Source organism: Brassica oleracea, chromosome C3 (genome assembly GCF_000695525.1).
Source record: "Brassica oleracea var. oleracea cultivar TO1000 chromosome C3, BOL, whole genome shotgun sequence".
In the NCBI taxonomy this organism is placed as follows: Eukaryota; Viridiplantae; Streptophyta; class Magnoliopsida; order Brassicales; family Brassicaceae; genus Brassica; species Brassica oleracea.
Genome location: NC_027750.1, coordinates 31127858 through 31146072, shown reverse-complemented (window position 1 = coordinate 31146072; position 18215 = coordinate 31127858). Strand labels below are relative to the sequence as shown.

Sequence of the window (18215 nt, the reverse complement as noted above, 5' to 3'; positions counted from 1 at the left end):
CCCAAATCCAATCCTCATAAACCACAAAAATCCCAGGATCCCAACGAATTAGAATCATCGAAATTCTAGATCGCCCTTTACATATAAAACTATATAATCTAGTCTTTTCAATCTTGTAATCTTGAAAAAAGACATTCAATAATATCAAATATGAAATTTTTTGCTCTAAAAAAAGAAACTTTAAAATTTTAAATTTGAAGTTTTGAAGAGTAGAACTATATTTGAAGTTTCACTATTCAAAACTTCAAATTTGAAGTTTCATATTTTTATTTGCATTTTGGTCTATATAACACATCACTTTTATGATTCATAAATATTTTTCTCGTTTATTGTTTTAATCCTTGAAAAAATTATAGCTAGATTTAGACAACAATAATATACAAAAAAAACTTAACAAAAATATTTTTAAAAATTACATGAAGACATAACTATTACACAAATTTAAATATTACAACAACACTAATAGTCATGTAAGTTTGATCTAGAACCTTTAAAATTTTCAAATATTGTCCAATTTTTTTGTGTAGCTGAAGATGGTTGTTGTTCTTATTTTTGATGTCTTTTTCGTACAATTCTTTTTTTGTTCATATCAAATATATTCACGAGTATTAATATCATCGAAAATAAACTAGTCTTTTACCAATATTTTATGTTTCTCTTTTATTTTGTTGTTCCGATCTAATGTATTTACAAGTATCAATATTGCCTGATTTCAACAACTTTTAGCTTGTAATCTACAAAGTAAAAATGAAGAGAGTAATGTTTACTTTGAAATGCACTAATAGATCATATATGCATTACGAAAATCATTTTATGAAATAATATGGTATTTTGTTTGAAGTTTAATATTAATTAAGTTATTTTTATTTTAAATTTTTATATTTTAATTGAATATTTTTATTAATTAATATTGTTGTAATATGTTTATATATGTGCTAGTTATTTACAAAAATTTTATGAATTCAAATTAGTTATGACAAATATAAAGACCATATTATAAAATATAAGGACTATATTAGAGAATATAAATAGTTTTGAAGTTGAATTTGGAGTTTTACTTTCGAAAAAAAACACTTTTAAATTTTAAATATAGAGTTTTGGAATATTCAAAATAGAGTTACTTAACCGTTGGAAGAAAAAAAAACTAACTTAACCGTAGAATGAAACGCACACGTGCGATTACTCAAGCAATCATGAAACAGGTTCAAATCTCGACTCCACCGAACCCCTAAAACAATACGATTAATATTAAAGAGCAAAGGACAAAGAAATATTAAATCATACTGCAATAACCCTTATCACGTCCTCCCGCCCTTTTTTTCAGGGCGCCAAAAAGAACTGTTACCGCACGCGTTATTTGCGCGTAGTTTACACTTTCCAAGGGAAATAATTTATTTTCTTTTGATAAAGTATACAAAAAGACAGAACCAGAGCAGCGATTTCCGACGCAAGAGAAACTCGGGTCCCACCTCCGACCAATCAAATCGTAGCTGCCTCACACGCACTCAAAGGCGAATCTTTCACCGGTGGGTCCCTTGATCCAGTTACTATTACGGCCAAACCTCATTTTGGTTTTGGTTTTCGGTTTACTGGAATTTTGTTATGCAATTATATACTTCTAGATGGTTTGGTACAATTTTGCTTTCGGTTCGACTATTAAGTAATTTAGGGCTGTCCGGAAAACCGAAATGAGCAGATTCAAACCAAAATAAAAAATGAATTGAAACCATATATATGTTATTATTTTAACCACTATGAATATGATCCAATTATAAACTTGCCAACAGAAAAAACTGATTAATCAAATATAATATTAAATAGTAGTATGGTTATATATAAACTATAGTAAAATATAGGTGATAATATTTATATTTAAGATACTTTATTGTTAATATCTTGATTTGAAATTTTACTTTTATTTCTGTTTCTGTTTTAGTTTAGTTTTTGCATTTTTGTTTTAATATTAATGAAAACCATTTTGCAAAAAAAGATGAAATTTTAATTATATTAGTGTTATTTCTATTAAAGTTAAAGCGTCATTTTGTATTTTTTATATTTCTTATACTAGTGGTTGATTCATATGTATCATCTCTGTCATGTCCCACTATTACTGCTCATGGCTCTGGTGAGCGAACCTTGTCACCGGTTGGTGCTCCATCTCCCTCACACAGAGGCTTCAATTGTGTCCTCTCCACGACTAGACAAACCCTAATCGGGTCCTCATCTCATCGCAAATAGGTTTGGGCTTTCTTTAGTGGCAATGACTTTAGCCCGATCTTCCAAACCATGTTGTTCTTTGTGTAAAGGGTCCAATACCCTTTGAGTCTCCCCTTGGTACATTATACTGGAATTCTAATGTTATATCCCCGCGGTCGGATTGGGCCTAGCGTCTAAAAAAAAAATCGGAAATTAATTAAAAATTATGCGGAGCAGAATTTTTAGATGGTTTACTATGTTATAAAACATGTTAATCTTTAATTGTGTATAACATTAATACATTTTCATGTTTAAGATTGTATAAAACACACAAATGGAATACATAAGTTTAATATAGTGTAATTTTCATCAAAATTATGAATATAAATGATATTTATAAAATTTTAGATCAAATAAACAAATAAAATATTATTAAAAAAAAAATAATAATAATAAAATAGATTAGGCGGCTAGGCGGTCATTTAGGCGGTCTAGGTGGAAAAAATCGGAAGAGTGACGCGTAACGCCTAGACGGCCGCTTTTCAGAACATGGGTTATATCTTAGATAGTTAAGACTTCATTTTCTCACTCTTGGGTACGGTTACAAAGTCTCGCAACTCTTATCGGCCAACAGTTAATCTTCATCAGAGACAGTCTCCAACCGATCTCAATTTTCATTGACGGGGGTCTTCAACGTCGGTTTTAAATTCGTCGTTCTATAGAACAATTTGGTTTTGGTTTATGATTCCAAGTGAAATTTTTCTACGGATCCATTCTCTCTTTTACTATCTCTATTTTTCATCATGTTTTTTTTTCTTAGTTATCGTCTTGCTGTCAAATGTATCTCCGGTTGTATGGATCAATTCTCTCCTTTACCATCTCTATTTTTCATTATATTTTATTTTTTTAGTTTATCGTTTTGCCGTAAGTGTATCTCCGGTTGTAACCGTTTAAGCCTATTAGATCTTCAATATAATATTAATATTTAATATTAAAAAAATATTGCAAATAGATGTTAATAGTTCCAATTCAATTAATTTTCCAACAGAAATGTTGAATATAGATCATCTATTTGTTTGGTTTGGATTTCTATTTAGTGTTTCTGATGTAGCGACTAAAATTTAACTATTTGAAAGTATGGTTTAGTTTTGCATCAGTTATTTCTGTTTTGGTTGGTTTTTCAACATTTGAACCTCTTAACTGTTGCTGAAATTCCTTTTTTTCGCAATTACATTACAACTTTTTTCCCCTACATAACTACAGTGTTAATAATGTATCAAATTTTTTTTTTCAGTTCTTTGAAATCTCTTATTGCAAAATACATAAGAAACCAAATGAAAACACAAGAGTTGGTTTTTGTTTGCGTTTTATGTTTACAAATTAACAAATGAACTTTGTTTAAAAACCATATTTTAAAAAAGAAGCATGCAAACACAAACGCAAACCATGCTTCAAGATTCCAACATACTTAAGCTGTGTTTCAGTCAGCGCTTGACGATACCTCATTAGAATCAGGAGGCCCTGCTTCCTCGCTATCATCATCATCATCACTATCTTCTTCTCCACTCACGCCTTCACTAACCATCGGACCTAGAAGGAAGCCGATAGACTCGATATTGACCAGAACCCGAGGAACCTGAGCGAGCTCAAGCCTGTGTTCTGGGGTGTGTTGTTGGTTGAATCTCCCAGGAACTTTTGAAGGAGTCTCGTAACAGTCTTTGCAAAGGTCATAACCAATTTCTTCCTTGCAGTCTTTGCATCTGTATCGATCCCCTATGATTGGATACACCTACCAAAACCCACATCAATGTTTTGGTTTTCACTAATAATAAACAATCTGTTTAGAATCATGTATACTACTTACTCCGCAACAATCACAACCAGCTCCGATGTGAACATTAGATGCAGGGTTTGCCCACCAGGGAAGATCATTGTTGTTCTCGCCTGATAAGGATGGGCCTTCTTTGTGAGAGCTTTGAATGTCTTCATAACATGCCAGAATAAAATGATTATAAAAACTATGAGTCTCAGTGTAAAGATGGTTCATAGATTCCTTTGAACACAAGAACTTACTTCTTTTGCTAGTATGGGCAATCGATTTCTGAATCCCACTTCTCCTTGAATTGTACTCTTCAGGATAGTTCTCCTCCAAGAGCTGCTCAAGAACCAAACAAACTTTCGGAAACCCTCTCGGGTCAGAGATATGACACTCCTGACATTTGATCTTTTCGCCTTCTTGAAACATATCTACTACACATCCTTCGCAATACACTGTACGAAGGACGAGACAGGTTATTAGCACATGACAAGGATTTAAAGGGTAAATATATCTCAAGCAAGCATACCATGTCCACAATTGAGTACTACGGGTCGCACTAGCAGCTCCTTGCACGCTGAACAGAGCAAATCATCTTTCGAAATTTGCTTAATGACTTTGTTATTCTCATGAAAAACATTAAGAGCTTTTGCATCTTTAGGTTCTTCACTTGATAGTAACCTTTCTGCATCAGAGCACTCTTCCACCTTCCGCTCATCTAAAATACACAGAATTTTACACATAAAAGCAGTTTATTACAATTCAAAAGCTTGCATAAGACTCACCAGAGACATTTGGAGAACCTCCACTACATGAAGACTCCTCCTTAGGCTTTGGTTCGTCAATCTGAGGTGAAAAACAATCTAGTTCTTGTTCCTCCTCTGACATTACAAAAAAACAAAGTTACACCTTAACATCAAAGGAAAGTGTAAGAAGCAAAGGAGAGGAACCGACTTAGAACTTGTTCTTCTCTCTTGTGGTGGGCAAGAGGGTAGATCTTCTTGAGGAGGAAGTGAAGCTTTTGGCAGACAGCAGGAAAGTGAACATAAGGGTCTCTGCAAATGGGACAATGAGACTCTCGCAGCTCGTTCATTGACTTGTGTACGCACCAGAAACACGATAGGTGACCACATGCTGCCATTAGCAAATTCCAAAATAAAGCATCAGAAAACTAAAAAAAATGTTCAAGATTTGAGATTAAAGTCAACTTCTTACATAGCACAATCGGTTTGTAAAGAAGCTCCCTGCGCCAAGACAAAAAAAAGTCAATTTCGAATGATTAGTTTCGTCCTTGTCTCAACAATGAAATCAATTACAGAACCAGGCTATGAATCTACAATCAAGATGCTGTAATACCAAAAACCCTAAATCAATAAAATTAAACCTAATGATTAAGGCAATGTTAAAGAGGTGAGGCGCTTACAGGCAAACGCAGCAGAGAAACTTATCGGAGATTTCTTCATGTAGCTCAGCGTTCTTCATTGCAACATCCTCCATAGGTAGAGATCGGGATTGAGAAATCAAAATTTTTCTGCAAAATTATCAGACGAAAACGAAAATACAAAGAGAGAGAGAGAGAGAGGAGAGAGATCTGAGATTTTGACGGCGCGATGTCTTTGCTTAGGGGCTAAGGGGCGGATTTTGGAATGTTATGGTGGATAAAGAAAACTTTACTAATCTTGATTTAAGAAAATCGACTTTAATTTATTTAAATTTAGTTATTAATAGTTTAATACAAAAATTAATAAAGAAATTAGTTGATCTTTCGCACACCAAAAACATGCTTATTCATTTCATTTTAACTATCGTTTTATATTTGTACACACAAATCAAATAAATATTTAATTTTATATATTTTTAAAATAAAACATCATTACCTATACAACTAACTCTATTTTAACCAATAAAAAATAAAATCAAAATCAAAATTAATAAATTTTGCAATAAAATTTTATAACGATACTTATTTTGTAACAGAAATTACTTTATAAAAACAATTAATATGAAACAGACGAAATAGTGAATAAGTACATAGCTATGCCACAACGATCTGCTTTGAAGTAACAATTGAAGAAATTTTATTAATATCTTTTGTTTTAACATGACAATAATTTTTATAATTTAGATGAAATTTCTTCTTCTTTTTTTGTTAGCATTTGCCAATTTTATTAAAGTTTTAACTTCGGTGAAAACACCATTGAACAAATTTTGGCTGCAAAACACAAACTAAACATATAGCATAATTAACTAAAACTAAGCGTAATTTAAAGAACGATCCGTAACTTTAAATAGATTACAAACTTAAACACCAAAATCATGAAAATTCAAAAAATAAACCTAAAACAAAGAAGATATGGAACTAGGGATTAAAAACAAAAATCTTCTCCTATTGTTGTTGAGAACTTTTGACCAACACCGTAGAAGATTAGGCACGAACATTCGGATCTTGGTCAGAGTTTTTTTGATATTCAGTAATTCAGTTTTGCAATTTAAAAACTTAATCAGATAATTTCAGATTTCACATTAGTTTGACTCGGATCTTCGCGGGTCAATGAGTTCAATTCTACCTTTTAAGAACCACAAAGTAACCACATCCATTGTATTTGTATCCAAATCAGGTTTTTTACCCAAAACAATTATTTCTGATCGATTTTATTCCAAAATAACTTAAATGAGTACTTATGATATCCAAATTACCCAAATTAATCAAAAATATCTATTAGTTATAGTTCGAATAGACTATTTTTATTCGTAAATGACCGTAGAGACAATTTGGTTTGCGTAAATTGTACCCAAACAATTTAATGTAATTCAAAAATATCCAAAATAACTAATATATTTGGATTTGCAATTCTAGTTTAGATATTGAGATTATTACAACTATTATTATAAATAACACGCTTCTATACATTCGTCAAACGTCTTGGATTCCGAAAGAGCACAAGTGACACCTCCTTGTTCACATACAACAAAGGATCAGACGAAGATTTCATCCTACTTTACGTAGACGACATTCTTCTCACCACTACGACAAGTTCTCACGTCACTACTCAAGAAAAAGTTTGAGATGTCAGACGAGGGAAAACTCAAGTTCTTCTTGGGTGTTAAAGTAGACTACAAAAACAAAGGTATGCTACTGACGCAGTTGGCGTATGCCAAATAAATATTGCAGCATGCTAAGATGCAAAACTGCAAACCAGTAACCAATCCAGTCGATTTGAAGTCAAAACTTTCAAGAAGGAGGCGACAAGATAGATGACCTGACTCTATACCACAGTCTAGCTAGTGCCTTGCAGTACCTCACACTAACTCGCCCTAATATCCAGTACGAATTGCACCAGATATGCTTCTTCATGCATGATCCTCGAGTCACTCATCTCACTGCGCTCAAACGGGTCTTGCGCTATCTTCAGAGAACCTTATCACAAGGGTTGCAGCTCTTCAAATCCGGCTCCAGTGTACTCACTGCCTACACGGATGTTGACTGGGCAGGCTGTCCTGACACACTCCGATCTACCTCGGGCTATTGCATTTATCTCGGAGATAACCTCATATCTTGGTCCTCCAAACGCCAGCCGACAGTTTCAAGATCGAGTTCAGAAGCAAAGTACATGGGAGTTGAGAGTGTAGTAGCTGAAACGTGTTGGATACGAAACCTCCTCCTTGAACTGAAATGGCCGATCACCACAACCACTCTCGTCTACTGCGATAACATAAGTGCGGTGTACCTCTCCAACAATCCAGTGAAGCATTAAAGAACAAAACATGTGGAGATTGATATTCACTTTGTTCGTGAGAAGGTCAATATGGGCCAAGTACGAGTTCTACACGTTTCTTCTACTTCTCAGTATGTTGACATATTCACTAAAGCTCTACCTACAACTCTCTTCAACGAATTCAAAAACAGTCTATCCATTTGGGCGCCAAACGATTAGACTGAGGGGGAGTGGTAGAATATGCCAAACCATCTCCTATATTCTAGGAACTGTCTAACGATCTTGTTATGATCTTGTGTATTTAAACATTACCTCTTGTACATTGTTTACCAAGGGAAATACAATAACTTACATGGCCTACCAATAAAAAGACTAAAAAGATCTACGATAAATAGTGTTAACCATTGCAGAGCCAAAATGATATGATGAAATCTAACTCTTTTAGATTTGTCAAAATTAGAGTCAAATCAAAAAAAGTCTTGCGACAGTAAATCGTAGATCCGTAAATTTTCAAACTAAATCAAAATCTCTATAAAACAAAAGAAACAACTTTAAAGCTCAAAGTCACCAAACTTGCTAAAGAAACCAAAAGCAACAAAAAAAAAATCTTGAAAAAGGTGAAAGCTAGTAGAGTTTTTGAGAATGGTGATCCACAAAAATTAAAGACAACTTTGTCGAAATTGAAAATCTTAGATCTCTATAGTTTAGATATTTGGACAAACGTGAAATGAACAAAAAACTGAAAATTTGAATAAATTGTAAGATTTTGGAGGTACCTATAAATATTCTAACCGTTTTATATATTTTATTTATATTTTTCTACCTATGCATTTACATGTAAAAGTAGATTTTTATCTGCGTTTTGAAAATGCAAAATATTTTTGATAAAATTTTAATATAATGTAAACAAAAATATTTGTTTAAAATTTTTGAACCTGTTTTCTTTTGTATTTTTTTTTTTTGTTAATTAACACTTTTAGTTTTGTTTGAACTGAAATTGTCGAGTTTAATTGAACAGATAAAGTCAATTTACTGATTTTTGTAACTTATTATATTACATATTTGGTAGAACTAAATAAAACTATCGTCAAAATAATAAGATAAGCTGTCTATTAATCAGTTTCTCATTGGCTTAAAATTTCAAGTTTTTATAACTGAAATGAGTTAATATATATCCATTCTCGGAGGCGTCTTTACCTCCCATTTATCATTTCATTCATTTGTCTGATTCATTCTCTCTACTCCCCGTTTGTACTTTTTTTTTTATCAACCCGATTGTACAATTTTAGATTTTATTCTCACGCTCCATGTTGTGTTGAAGGGCCTATCTTGCGCTTAGGCTAATGAATCACTCAAATTAAACACTCATTCATAAATCCTTTTGTCTTCAGGCCCAATTATATCCCCCAAAATTATTTGCTCCATTACCATCTTTCTTTCGTGTACAGGTATCCTCCGAACATGTTAGCGTATATGCCCATGTTAAATTTTAGATCTTCATTTCTTATATTTGCTTACCTTTCCTACAAGATATTTTGAGTGGAGGTGTTTGTGGTTACCTCTTTTCCCTACTTGTGACATGAAGATACATGTGTAGGGGTTTGTTGGTGTTATCGGTATTGTTGAAAATTGGTCAATTAAATCGACTTCTTCACAAAATCACTTCTCATTTCAATATTCCGAAAATATAGAACCGGCTCAAAGACATCACATGCCCTTGGGCAAAATAACTTTAATTTTTTTTCACATATATTTATAAATAATTTTAAAATATTTGAGCCACTATTCCTATTTTTTTAAAAAATTGGACCCCTTTTCTAATACTATTTCTGCAAAAACAATTTGGACCCCGAGGACCACGTCCCTTTGCCCTATACCTAAGGCGGCCCCGAGAAAACATGTCCACAATATTGAATTGTGTCATCAACAAAATCAACGAGATAATAACATTCATTTTAGGAGGGACATTGAATTTTAAAAGAAATCTATCGTTTCTCTTTATTTTTCAATATCCATTTATCAACATAATTGTGATTGAATTTACCTTTGTGGAATCTATTATGAAAGATCGATTTGATCAATTGTAAAATCACGTCTTTACCTTAAGACACTGAGTTTCAAAAGAAATTTATCGCCTCTCTTTATTTTCATTATATTTATCTTTGCGGACATAAAACTTTGTCTTTATTTTATTTTTATATAAATAATTATAAATGCTATTATAATAATATACACAGAATCAAAAAGGAAAGAGAAGAAAAGTGGAACATCATAAAGCAAATGATTGATGGCATATAATTGAACAACGATGAGATGATACGATTATAATTATCAAATCATCGTTTTTTTTGTTATTCAGCTTTTTTTTGTCTAGGGCAGTGTGCTTTAGTTGAGAAGACAAAAAGCTATGTATGGACGATTCTTCACTAATAATTTAGCTTCTTCTACAGTCTCTTGTCGTTAAACCTAACGAAAGAAAAAGCTGATCCACATTTTTGTGATGTATTTTATTTTATAGTAAACACAAACACAATTCATGGAAATATAATGGGTCTTCTCATCACTTATGTCTCTAATCGTATATCCTATGGTTGGGTTTGAATATCGCCATAACGGAGGGTCCATGGTAACCTAATTTATTATTATCTTTTTCGTTAATGACTTATTACACATTCACTGTTAGTGAAGAAATTGCTTTAGATAATTGATATCGGATATAGCTGTTTTACATTTTCTTTTCAAAACTATATTCAGAAAAGGAGACAGTTTTGTCAGGAGTAAAGAGATCTAACAATTGTTTGGGATCATGCCTCGAGATCTTCATTGTCATGGACTATTGTTACAAATAGAGTCTTTCTGTTCATGATCTAACCTTTATCATAATTAAACTATGATTAGAAAAATCTAATGATAAAGGCTTCTATATGCCCCAATAAATTTGTGAAGGAAAAACATAGCAGTAGTGTATAACGGTGGCTACATACACATGTGAATGATTAACGAATAATAGCATCTTCTTTACAACTCTAACTTCAAAACTTAAAAGCTGGAGGAAGCAATTTCAAAGCGAACAAATATTAGGAAGGAAATGAACGGTACCAAACTGATCCATTCAAAAATATATACTAAATCCATAACAATTAAGTTCTTCTCTAATCTCCATCGATCAGAGGCTTCTCCCATATATAATAACATAATATTGATCTATAATAACTTATCTTTTAAACTCCGGGGTAAAACCAGATATGCCAACTCACCTAGTTGGAAATAGGGTTTGGACCACTAGGAACTTCATGAGCATCATTTCCAAACTTTCTCTTTCTAGAAGTGCGGCTGGGTCGTGGGCGATCCTTCGGACGCAGATCCATCGTGGATGAAGCTGGAGCCGAAGATTTAAGAAGAACCCTCTTGAAGAGAACAACCGTAGATGTGGATTGATGATGATTCATTGGGATTGTAAGGCCAATGAAGAGAATGAAAGATAAGAATATGAGGAAAAGAAGAAGAGTATGAGAATATGATTTGGTATTGGTTTGGTCATTTGATGTTGCCATGCAATTTAGAAAAAAAATTTACCACCCCCCCAAGATCCCAAGAGGGTTCAGTATCCATTAACCAGAAACGAAACAACTCGAGAGCTGGTCAGAGCCGCCAGATAACAGAAAGCAAAGAAAGATGAAACAAAAGAGAGATCTAGTAATTAAGAAGAAGAAGAATAAGCTTGAGATAAAATGAAAAAAGAACAGAAGAAAAGAGGTTCTCAAACTTTCATACTCGTGAATTTCATTAATAAAGCAAAACCAAAAGTTGTATGCAGGATGGTCACGAGGTATGAATTTACCAAAGCACCCTTTGTGCTAGCTGCATCCGGAGAGAATGGACATATATGGTGAATTCAGATTAGGGTTTGCATAACGCGAGACAAGACTTTTTCAGATTTTTCTTTCAAATAGATTACTATCAAGCCCCTGAAAAGACTTAAAATTGTCGGTAGGCATGCCACTTCAGAACGAGCAATCACATGAAACAGAACAAAACGTGTAATGGTAATTGAGTCATTTTAACTACCAACGAATCTTAAAAGCTTACGCAAAAGGAAAAGGTTATAACATAAATGAAAGGAGAGGAGGTGGAAGAAAGCAGGGTTCTTGCTTTCTTTTCTTTTAAATTTTCATTTTAAAATTTTTCTTTTCCCAAGAATTTTGTTTTTGACTAACTTGACCAAACACCAATTATATAACAACGTCTATCAATACTAGTCAAAAGAGAAAATAAAATAAAATCATTTATGATTAAATTATGCATTATTTAGTTCCCCATTATGTTTGGAAGTCAAATTATACCTTATATATGATACTATTTGTTTACAAATTACGAATGCATGTCCTCTGTACAATAATATATATCATGTCACGGAATAAAAAATATGATAATTAATATTCTTAGTAAGGAATAAAAATGAGGAAAGTAATATAGGAGAAAAACAAATTGAACTTTGGTTTAAATAGTAGTGTGAACGTACTCCCCGATACTATTTTAGTACAACATCAAGATTAAAACAAACAAAACATCACGATTTCTGATGAAAGATAAGTAAGAAATGACATTATATAATGAAATGACACAACTAGAGAAAAACGATGAAGCTAATGTTGGAGCAAACTAAACCTTGGTTTCAATTAGAAAATCTAATATGAAAATAATCCCTAGTATTATTGATAAGGATTTATTTATATACTAAGTCAAATCAATATAGTATTTAAGAGTCAATCCAATTCTAAGTGGTTTCAATGCAAAGAGAAAACAAATTCATACTTAATCTAAGTGCATTCAGTGTAATGAATTGATTTGATTAAACTAAAAAGACTCTAACACAATAAACTAGCAAACTTTCAAGCAATAGGATAAAGGAGGAATCATGGGTTTAGAAATTTGATTTCAAATGACTAAGATCCATTCTAGAATGGCAAGATATCAATCAACATATTTCCTTAAGTCTAGACAACAATCCTAAACAAGTTCTTTGTCAAGATACATGCTCATTTACTCTCATTGATCAAACATCAAATGTCTTTGGTTTGTGTCATTCAAACAATCATTAAGAACAAGTCATTTAACTATCTAAACTTCTCTAACATCAAATGTCTTTGGTAGGGTAAGCTAAGAGCAAAGTTGAGTTGGCTCAGACATTTCATCGAACACCTTCCAGGTGTGAAATGTCTAGAGTTCTAATCTAAAGAGACCAACTATAGATTAGCATTATGAACACTCAATAAGCAAGAAAATAAGTAAATCTAACTCTAAACGCTCTAGATCATCACTTAATCATCATAATCATCCTAACTCATTAATCCAAAAAGAGTCTATTCACTAATCTTCATGATTAACCTTAAACCCATAATAGATTCAAGAGAAATTATGTTAAGAAGATGAGATATACTCAAATTACTAAAGAAAGAAAGATTAAATTCCTAAAGATTCAAACTTTCTCCAAAGTATCAATGTATTTTGAGAGAAAACAAGATCAATCCTAAGATTAGGTCTAAAAAGTATTTATAAAGGCTTAAAACTCGAACCGGGTCGACCCGACAAACCCGGGTTTGACCCGAAAGACAAATGGATTGGCTGATTTTGTCATCGACCGCGGACGGCTCCAACCCGCGCCCATGGTCCGCGGCCCGTCCCTTCAGAACTCGGTCTCTCGGATCGAATTATGCGGCCTCCTTTCGTTTGCAGTACACGCCCGCGGCCGACCACACCAACCTCGAACTCTCTGGTTCGATTTTGCGGACTAGTGTTGTCTGCGGTTTCCATCCGCGGGATGGTCCGTCTCGGCTGATCTCTCGGGAGCGATTCCGTGGCCTGGTCCAGTCCGACCTGGTTATCCGCGGCCTGGTCCATCTTCTTGCCCTTGCCCCTTTTCTTCATGCTTACCCATCAAACTCTTCAAACTTCAACTTGAGCTTTTCCAAACCTAACATACTACGCATGCATATGCTATGTACCTAATTAGACTCTAAATGCATCTTAAATGATCTAAATGAGTATGGAAATCATGCTTAAAACTATGTAAAATCTCAAGACATCAATTATTCGATACCACTTGATGTAACATTTTGGTTTAACGATATAAATGGCGGTTATGATGGAGGGTAGGATAAAAGAAAAGGATCTCTAAGACCGTGATTAACCCAAGCTCTTGGGGTGGAGTTTTTAGCTTCGGATAAGAACCGTTTCTTAGCTTCGGATAAGAACCGTTTCTTAGCTTTTAACTAAGAAAAGGTAAGAACCGTCTCTTAAATAAGAGATATAAGATCCAGTTCTTAGGTGAAAAGTGTAAAAAACAAAAAAAAAACAAAATATTGTCAAATCATGAGTTAAGAACCACAAATTAAGAATTCCGGTTAATCATGCTCTAACAAGCCCAACGGCTTTTTGCATGGTGTTACGACGTATATAGTGATAAAAAATATAGTCATATATACATAGATGTGTAATCTTGTACATATTTTTGAGAAAGATGTAATCTTATTAGTTCTAAAAAAAAAGATGTAGTCTTATATTCTTATTGTAACTTCTTTCAGGTAAAACCGTAAAAGTGTGTGTGTTTTATACATTACCTAAAAACATAACACGGAAAGAATAAGAGTCAGCGCGCAAATTAGGGCGGTGGCGTGAATGTATGGAAGATGCGAGCCGGTGATGTCTTTTTCGTTCTGCCATTAAAAATGACGTATAAAATATTCGATTAGATTTTATGAATAAAGAATAACATTTGATTACGGAGAGACTATGCATGTCCCCGTTACGTGGATTGCATGGGTCCCTTGCTTTCTCTGAATGATGCCGTTGAGAACGATTGTACGTTGTGGTTTTTTGCGTCATATTACACCTCTTTTTTCGTTTCTATTTATTTTTATGTTTTTTTTTTTTTGTAACCTAAAACTGAAAATATATATACCGTCGGTTGGTCAATTTGAAAACTGAAAATAATAAAAATATTTGTAGTAACAGAAACTAAAGAATAGATGTAAATAAAATCAGCAAAGTTAAAGTTCATTTTCTTTAACAAAAGTAACTTTTTCAGAAAAAAAACCCTCGACTTTTCATGATTAGAACAATTCCGGATAGTGAATGAAATTTTTTTAGGTGACTATTTTTGTATACAACTATAGCTTTTGTATGCACAAGATATCATGGATTGTTCACCATTTCTTAAACCACGTATAGTATCTAGCTATCTTTGCTATAGTGTATAGATCTATTTTTGAATATTTTCTGTGTTTATATATTTGGAGTTGTTAGAACGCCCTAACTGCTAAAATATTTGAAAGGACTTTTTTCTCTCTCTCAGCAAATTAGTATTAATATTTTAATATAATTTTTTGTTTTACTTTTCGAAAAAAATAAGTAAATCAGTGCTAAGGTGACAGATATCCCTTAAAGTATTATATAAGGTTTTTATAGTTTTTCATTTCAGAATTTCTCTTATCATATTTTTCCGGTTTTCTCTTTTTCAAATTCTGTATCATTCAGATACTCAATTAAAACATACCAATCTACTTGTATATAGGAAATGCGAAAACCAAGAGGTGAGCAAGCACTATGTAGAGATTTGGAAAGAGGGTTGAGACTTGGGATGACCCCGAACAATAGGGATGATCCTTTTGATAGGAGGAGATGAGCGCACGAGTTCCGTAATTTTATAGACGTCTAAAACACGACATTCATAATACGAAAATATTCTGTCTTTTTTCCCAACTGGAATTTGATTAAACAGAGTTCTGAAACGAAGCTTACAAACATAATGCCATACTCAGGCAAACAAAGCCCGAAAGATTTACGGGAACCTACACCCAAGAGATTTATGGGAACCTACACCCAAGAGATTTATGGGAACTAAACTATCATACCAACTTGAGACAAAGGAGAGACTAATCACTAAAGGGTCTCCAAATCCATAATACTCAATCATGCCATCTGCACATCGCCAAAAGAGCTGAAAGACAAGAGCTCGAGTAGAACCACACTGCTACAAAGCGGAGAGTGAACACCAAGAACCCCACCAGACTCTAAACGGCCGAGATAGTTGCAATATAACAAAGAACAAAGGCAGAAACTTCACCACGACCATTACCAAGATAGTTGCAATATTCTGTCTAAAAAGAGGATTTCTTAGAAAAAAAAAAAGAATTCGGTGATTGTATAGACGGATGAGCCATTTGGCAGTGAAAAGTCCGAATCTCCGTGCCGCATTTGACATTCGAACAATAATGTTGACAATATTTTCTAGGTTATAATAATATAAAAATTGTTGCTTAAAACCATCGTGACCGTAATATGTGTTATCATAAAAACACTATAACGGATGACTAGTGTCTGGATCATACCGACTAATCTAAAGGTAAACATGTCATATATGATATATTTTGAGTTTTCCGCAAGCTTATCTAGAAAAAGCATCCGCGTCAAAACCTAAAGTAAAAGCTATGAACATTATTTAGAATTCGCCAAAAAGGAACAAGAAAAACGATAACACCTTTAGGAAGAAAAATTAATAGAGATAAATATTTGTTTTAAGTTTTTCTATTACTAATACTAATATGAATAAATAAATTATATATCTTTTTTTTGTCAACGACATTGATAAATCACGGCAAGACCTATAAATCTTTATTTATATTCTAAAATCCCATACAATTAAGGATAAAAAATGAAAGATTTTTGATTCGGAGTATAAGATACTGCAGGCAGGAAGAGCCTTAGACTATGATTAACCCGGAGTTGTTAGAGTGGAGTTCTTAGCGGAAGTTAAGAAACTGTTTCTTAACTTCCGCTAAGAACCCTATCCTAAGAACCCCGGGTTAATCATGCTCTTAGGACATGATTAACCCCGGTCTCTTAGCCGGAGTTCTTAACTCATGAGTTGACACTTTTTTTTTTTTTTTACACTTTTCGGCTAAGAGACGGTTCTTATATCTCTTATTTAAGAAACAATTAAAATCTAAGAAAAGTTAAAAAATGTTTCTTACCCGAAGCTAAGAACCTCAGTTAAGAGACTAGGGTTAACCATGGTCTACCCACTCCCTCAAAAGCATGTCGCGTCTGGCCCGTGACTCTGCATCCAGCCTTTGGCTCGATGTATTCCTCTCCTCGCCCCAGAAGGATCTGTTTACATTTTCATCTATAAATTTAAATAAACACCATAGGCTATTGGTTCTGAGTGGAATCGAATCCGGAACTATGAATTTACGCCATCATTCACTAATAATAAATGGTTAGACAGAAGTAAATTATACATAGATTATAAATATATGTATGATCTATGCAAGCGGGCGTGCGTATATATGTAAAGGTCGTTTGTATGGACGCCACCAAACGGGTGATATCGATAAGTCATATTTGCTTCACCATTTAGCGAAAGGCATGGGGGAGCTGAAATATTGGTCCCAGATCGCGATCTCCTTTTTTTCAGTCAAGCCTTTTTATCTTTACTTTTTTCATCTACTTTGTTTTTACTTTTTTCGCCTACATATTTTTACAATGTAATGTATTCTTTTAAAAAAAAGTTGTTCTTCTATTTCTGTCCACCCATTTTCATCATAATCAAGTCCCTTTAAAGTTGTTCTTCTATTTCTGTCCACCCATTTTCATCATAATCAAGTCCCTTTAACGTTGATGGGTTTGGCTCTTTCAAAAATATCAACACTCGACAATTTTCAGGGCCATCACAACAAAAGACTTCAACTATATTGCCAACAGAGCCATAGAGAGGTAGGTTAAGGAATTAAAACTAAGGAGACTTTTCTTAACTAATTGAACTATTTGAGGAAGAAAAATGAGCAAACATATATTTCTCTCCACTAAAGGACGTTTTCTTTGTCGTCAATAAAAAGACATACTCATATGCTTTGTAGTTTGTAGTGTAGCTATCACCAGTCAAATTGAAAAAAAAGTTAGGGAAATTATGGGGACCAGAGAGGCCTTCACTACACTCCAACCAAAACAAACCAAAACGATTTCATGACAATTATTTTACAATGATGGCATGTGATGCGAAACAGAAAGTAAGATGTTCATAAAAAAGATAATGTAAAGACTTTGGAACGATATTTTTCTCTAGATTATGGAGTCTCTTGGCCTTATTCTTGAAAGTGATGTTTTACCAAATTTTAAATGCCGTTTTAGAAAAGAAATCGCATGTTAGATATTTATATAATAATGTTGGGCTTGAAGTGACATGAAATTTCTGTTCCATTTTTTTTTATATGAAGTAACATAAATATTTAAAAATTATTGATATAGGAAAGAAATAAAAAGACAATGGAAAATATTACTCACTTAGCTAATTAATAAAATTAAACAAAACAATGTGTTAAATAGGGGTAAGACTTACTATTTTTTTAATCTTTGCGCAAAAATCTTAAACGACTCGCTCTTGTTATGAAACAAAAAGAGAATTATGTTTTGGGAAAGGGGAAGAATGG

The 18215-nt window shown here is 33.2% G+C and overlaps 3 protein-coding genes across 3 annotated transcripts in view; all 3 read right to left on the bottom strand.

Moving 5' to 3' along the window:
- Positions 1-1567, bottom strand: part of LOC106330370 (cyclin-dependent kinase inhibitor 5) — a 5826-nt gene extending 4259 nt beyond the window's left edge. The window contains exon 1 of the mRNA XM_013768844.1: positions 1502-1567. Within this exon, the coding sequence (XP_013624298.1) occupies positions 1502-1567 (66 nt within the window). The remainder of the gene's footprint in view (positions 1-1501) is intronic.
- A 1956-nt stretch (positions 1568-3523) lies between these two features.
- On the bottom strand, positions 3524-5680 carry LOC106328743 (E3 ubiquitin-protein ligase PRT1-like). Its single transcript, XM_013767247.1, has 8 exons — positions 5436-5680; positions 5228-5256; positions 4967-5146; positions 4798-4893; positions 4542-4730; positions 4270-4467; positions 4061-4179; positions 3524-3985 (listed from the first exon to the last, which is right to left on the bottom strand). Exons 1-8 carry the CDS (start codon positions 5507-5509, stop codon positions 3677-3679), a joined length of 1194 nt encoding a protein of 397 aa, XP_013622701.1. The 5' UTR covers positions 5510-5680; the 3' UTR covers positions 3524-3676.
- A 4695-nt stretch (positions 5681-10375) lies between these two features.
- Positions 10376-11624, bottom strand: LOC106331704 (CLAVATA3/ESR (CLE)-related protein 41-like). Its single transcript, XM_013770105.1, has one exon. The coding sequence runs from the start codon at positions 11280-11282 to the stop codon at positions 10986-10988; it is 297 nt and encodes a 98-aa protein (XP_013625559.1). The 5' UTR covers positions 11283-11624; the 3' UTR covers positions 10376-10985.
- Positions 11625-18215: the final 6591 nt, after the last annotated feature.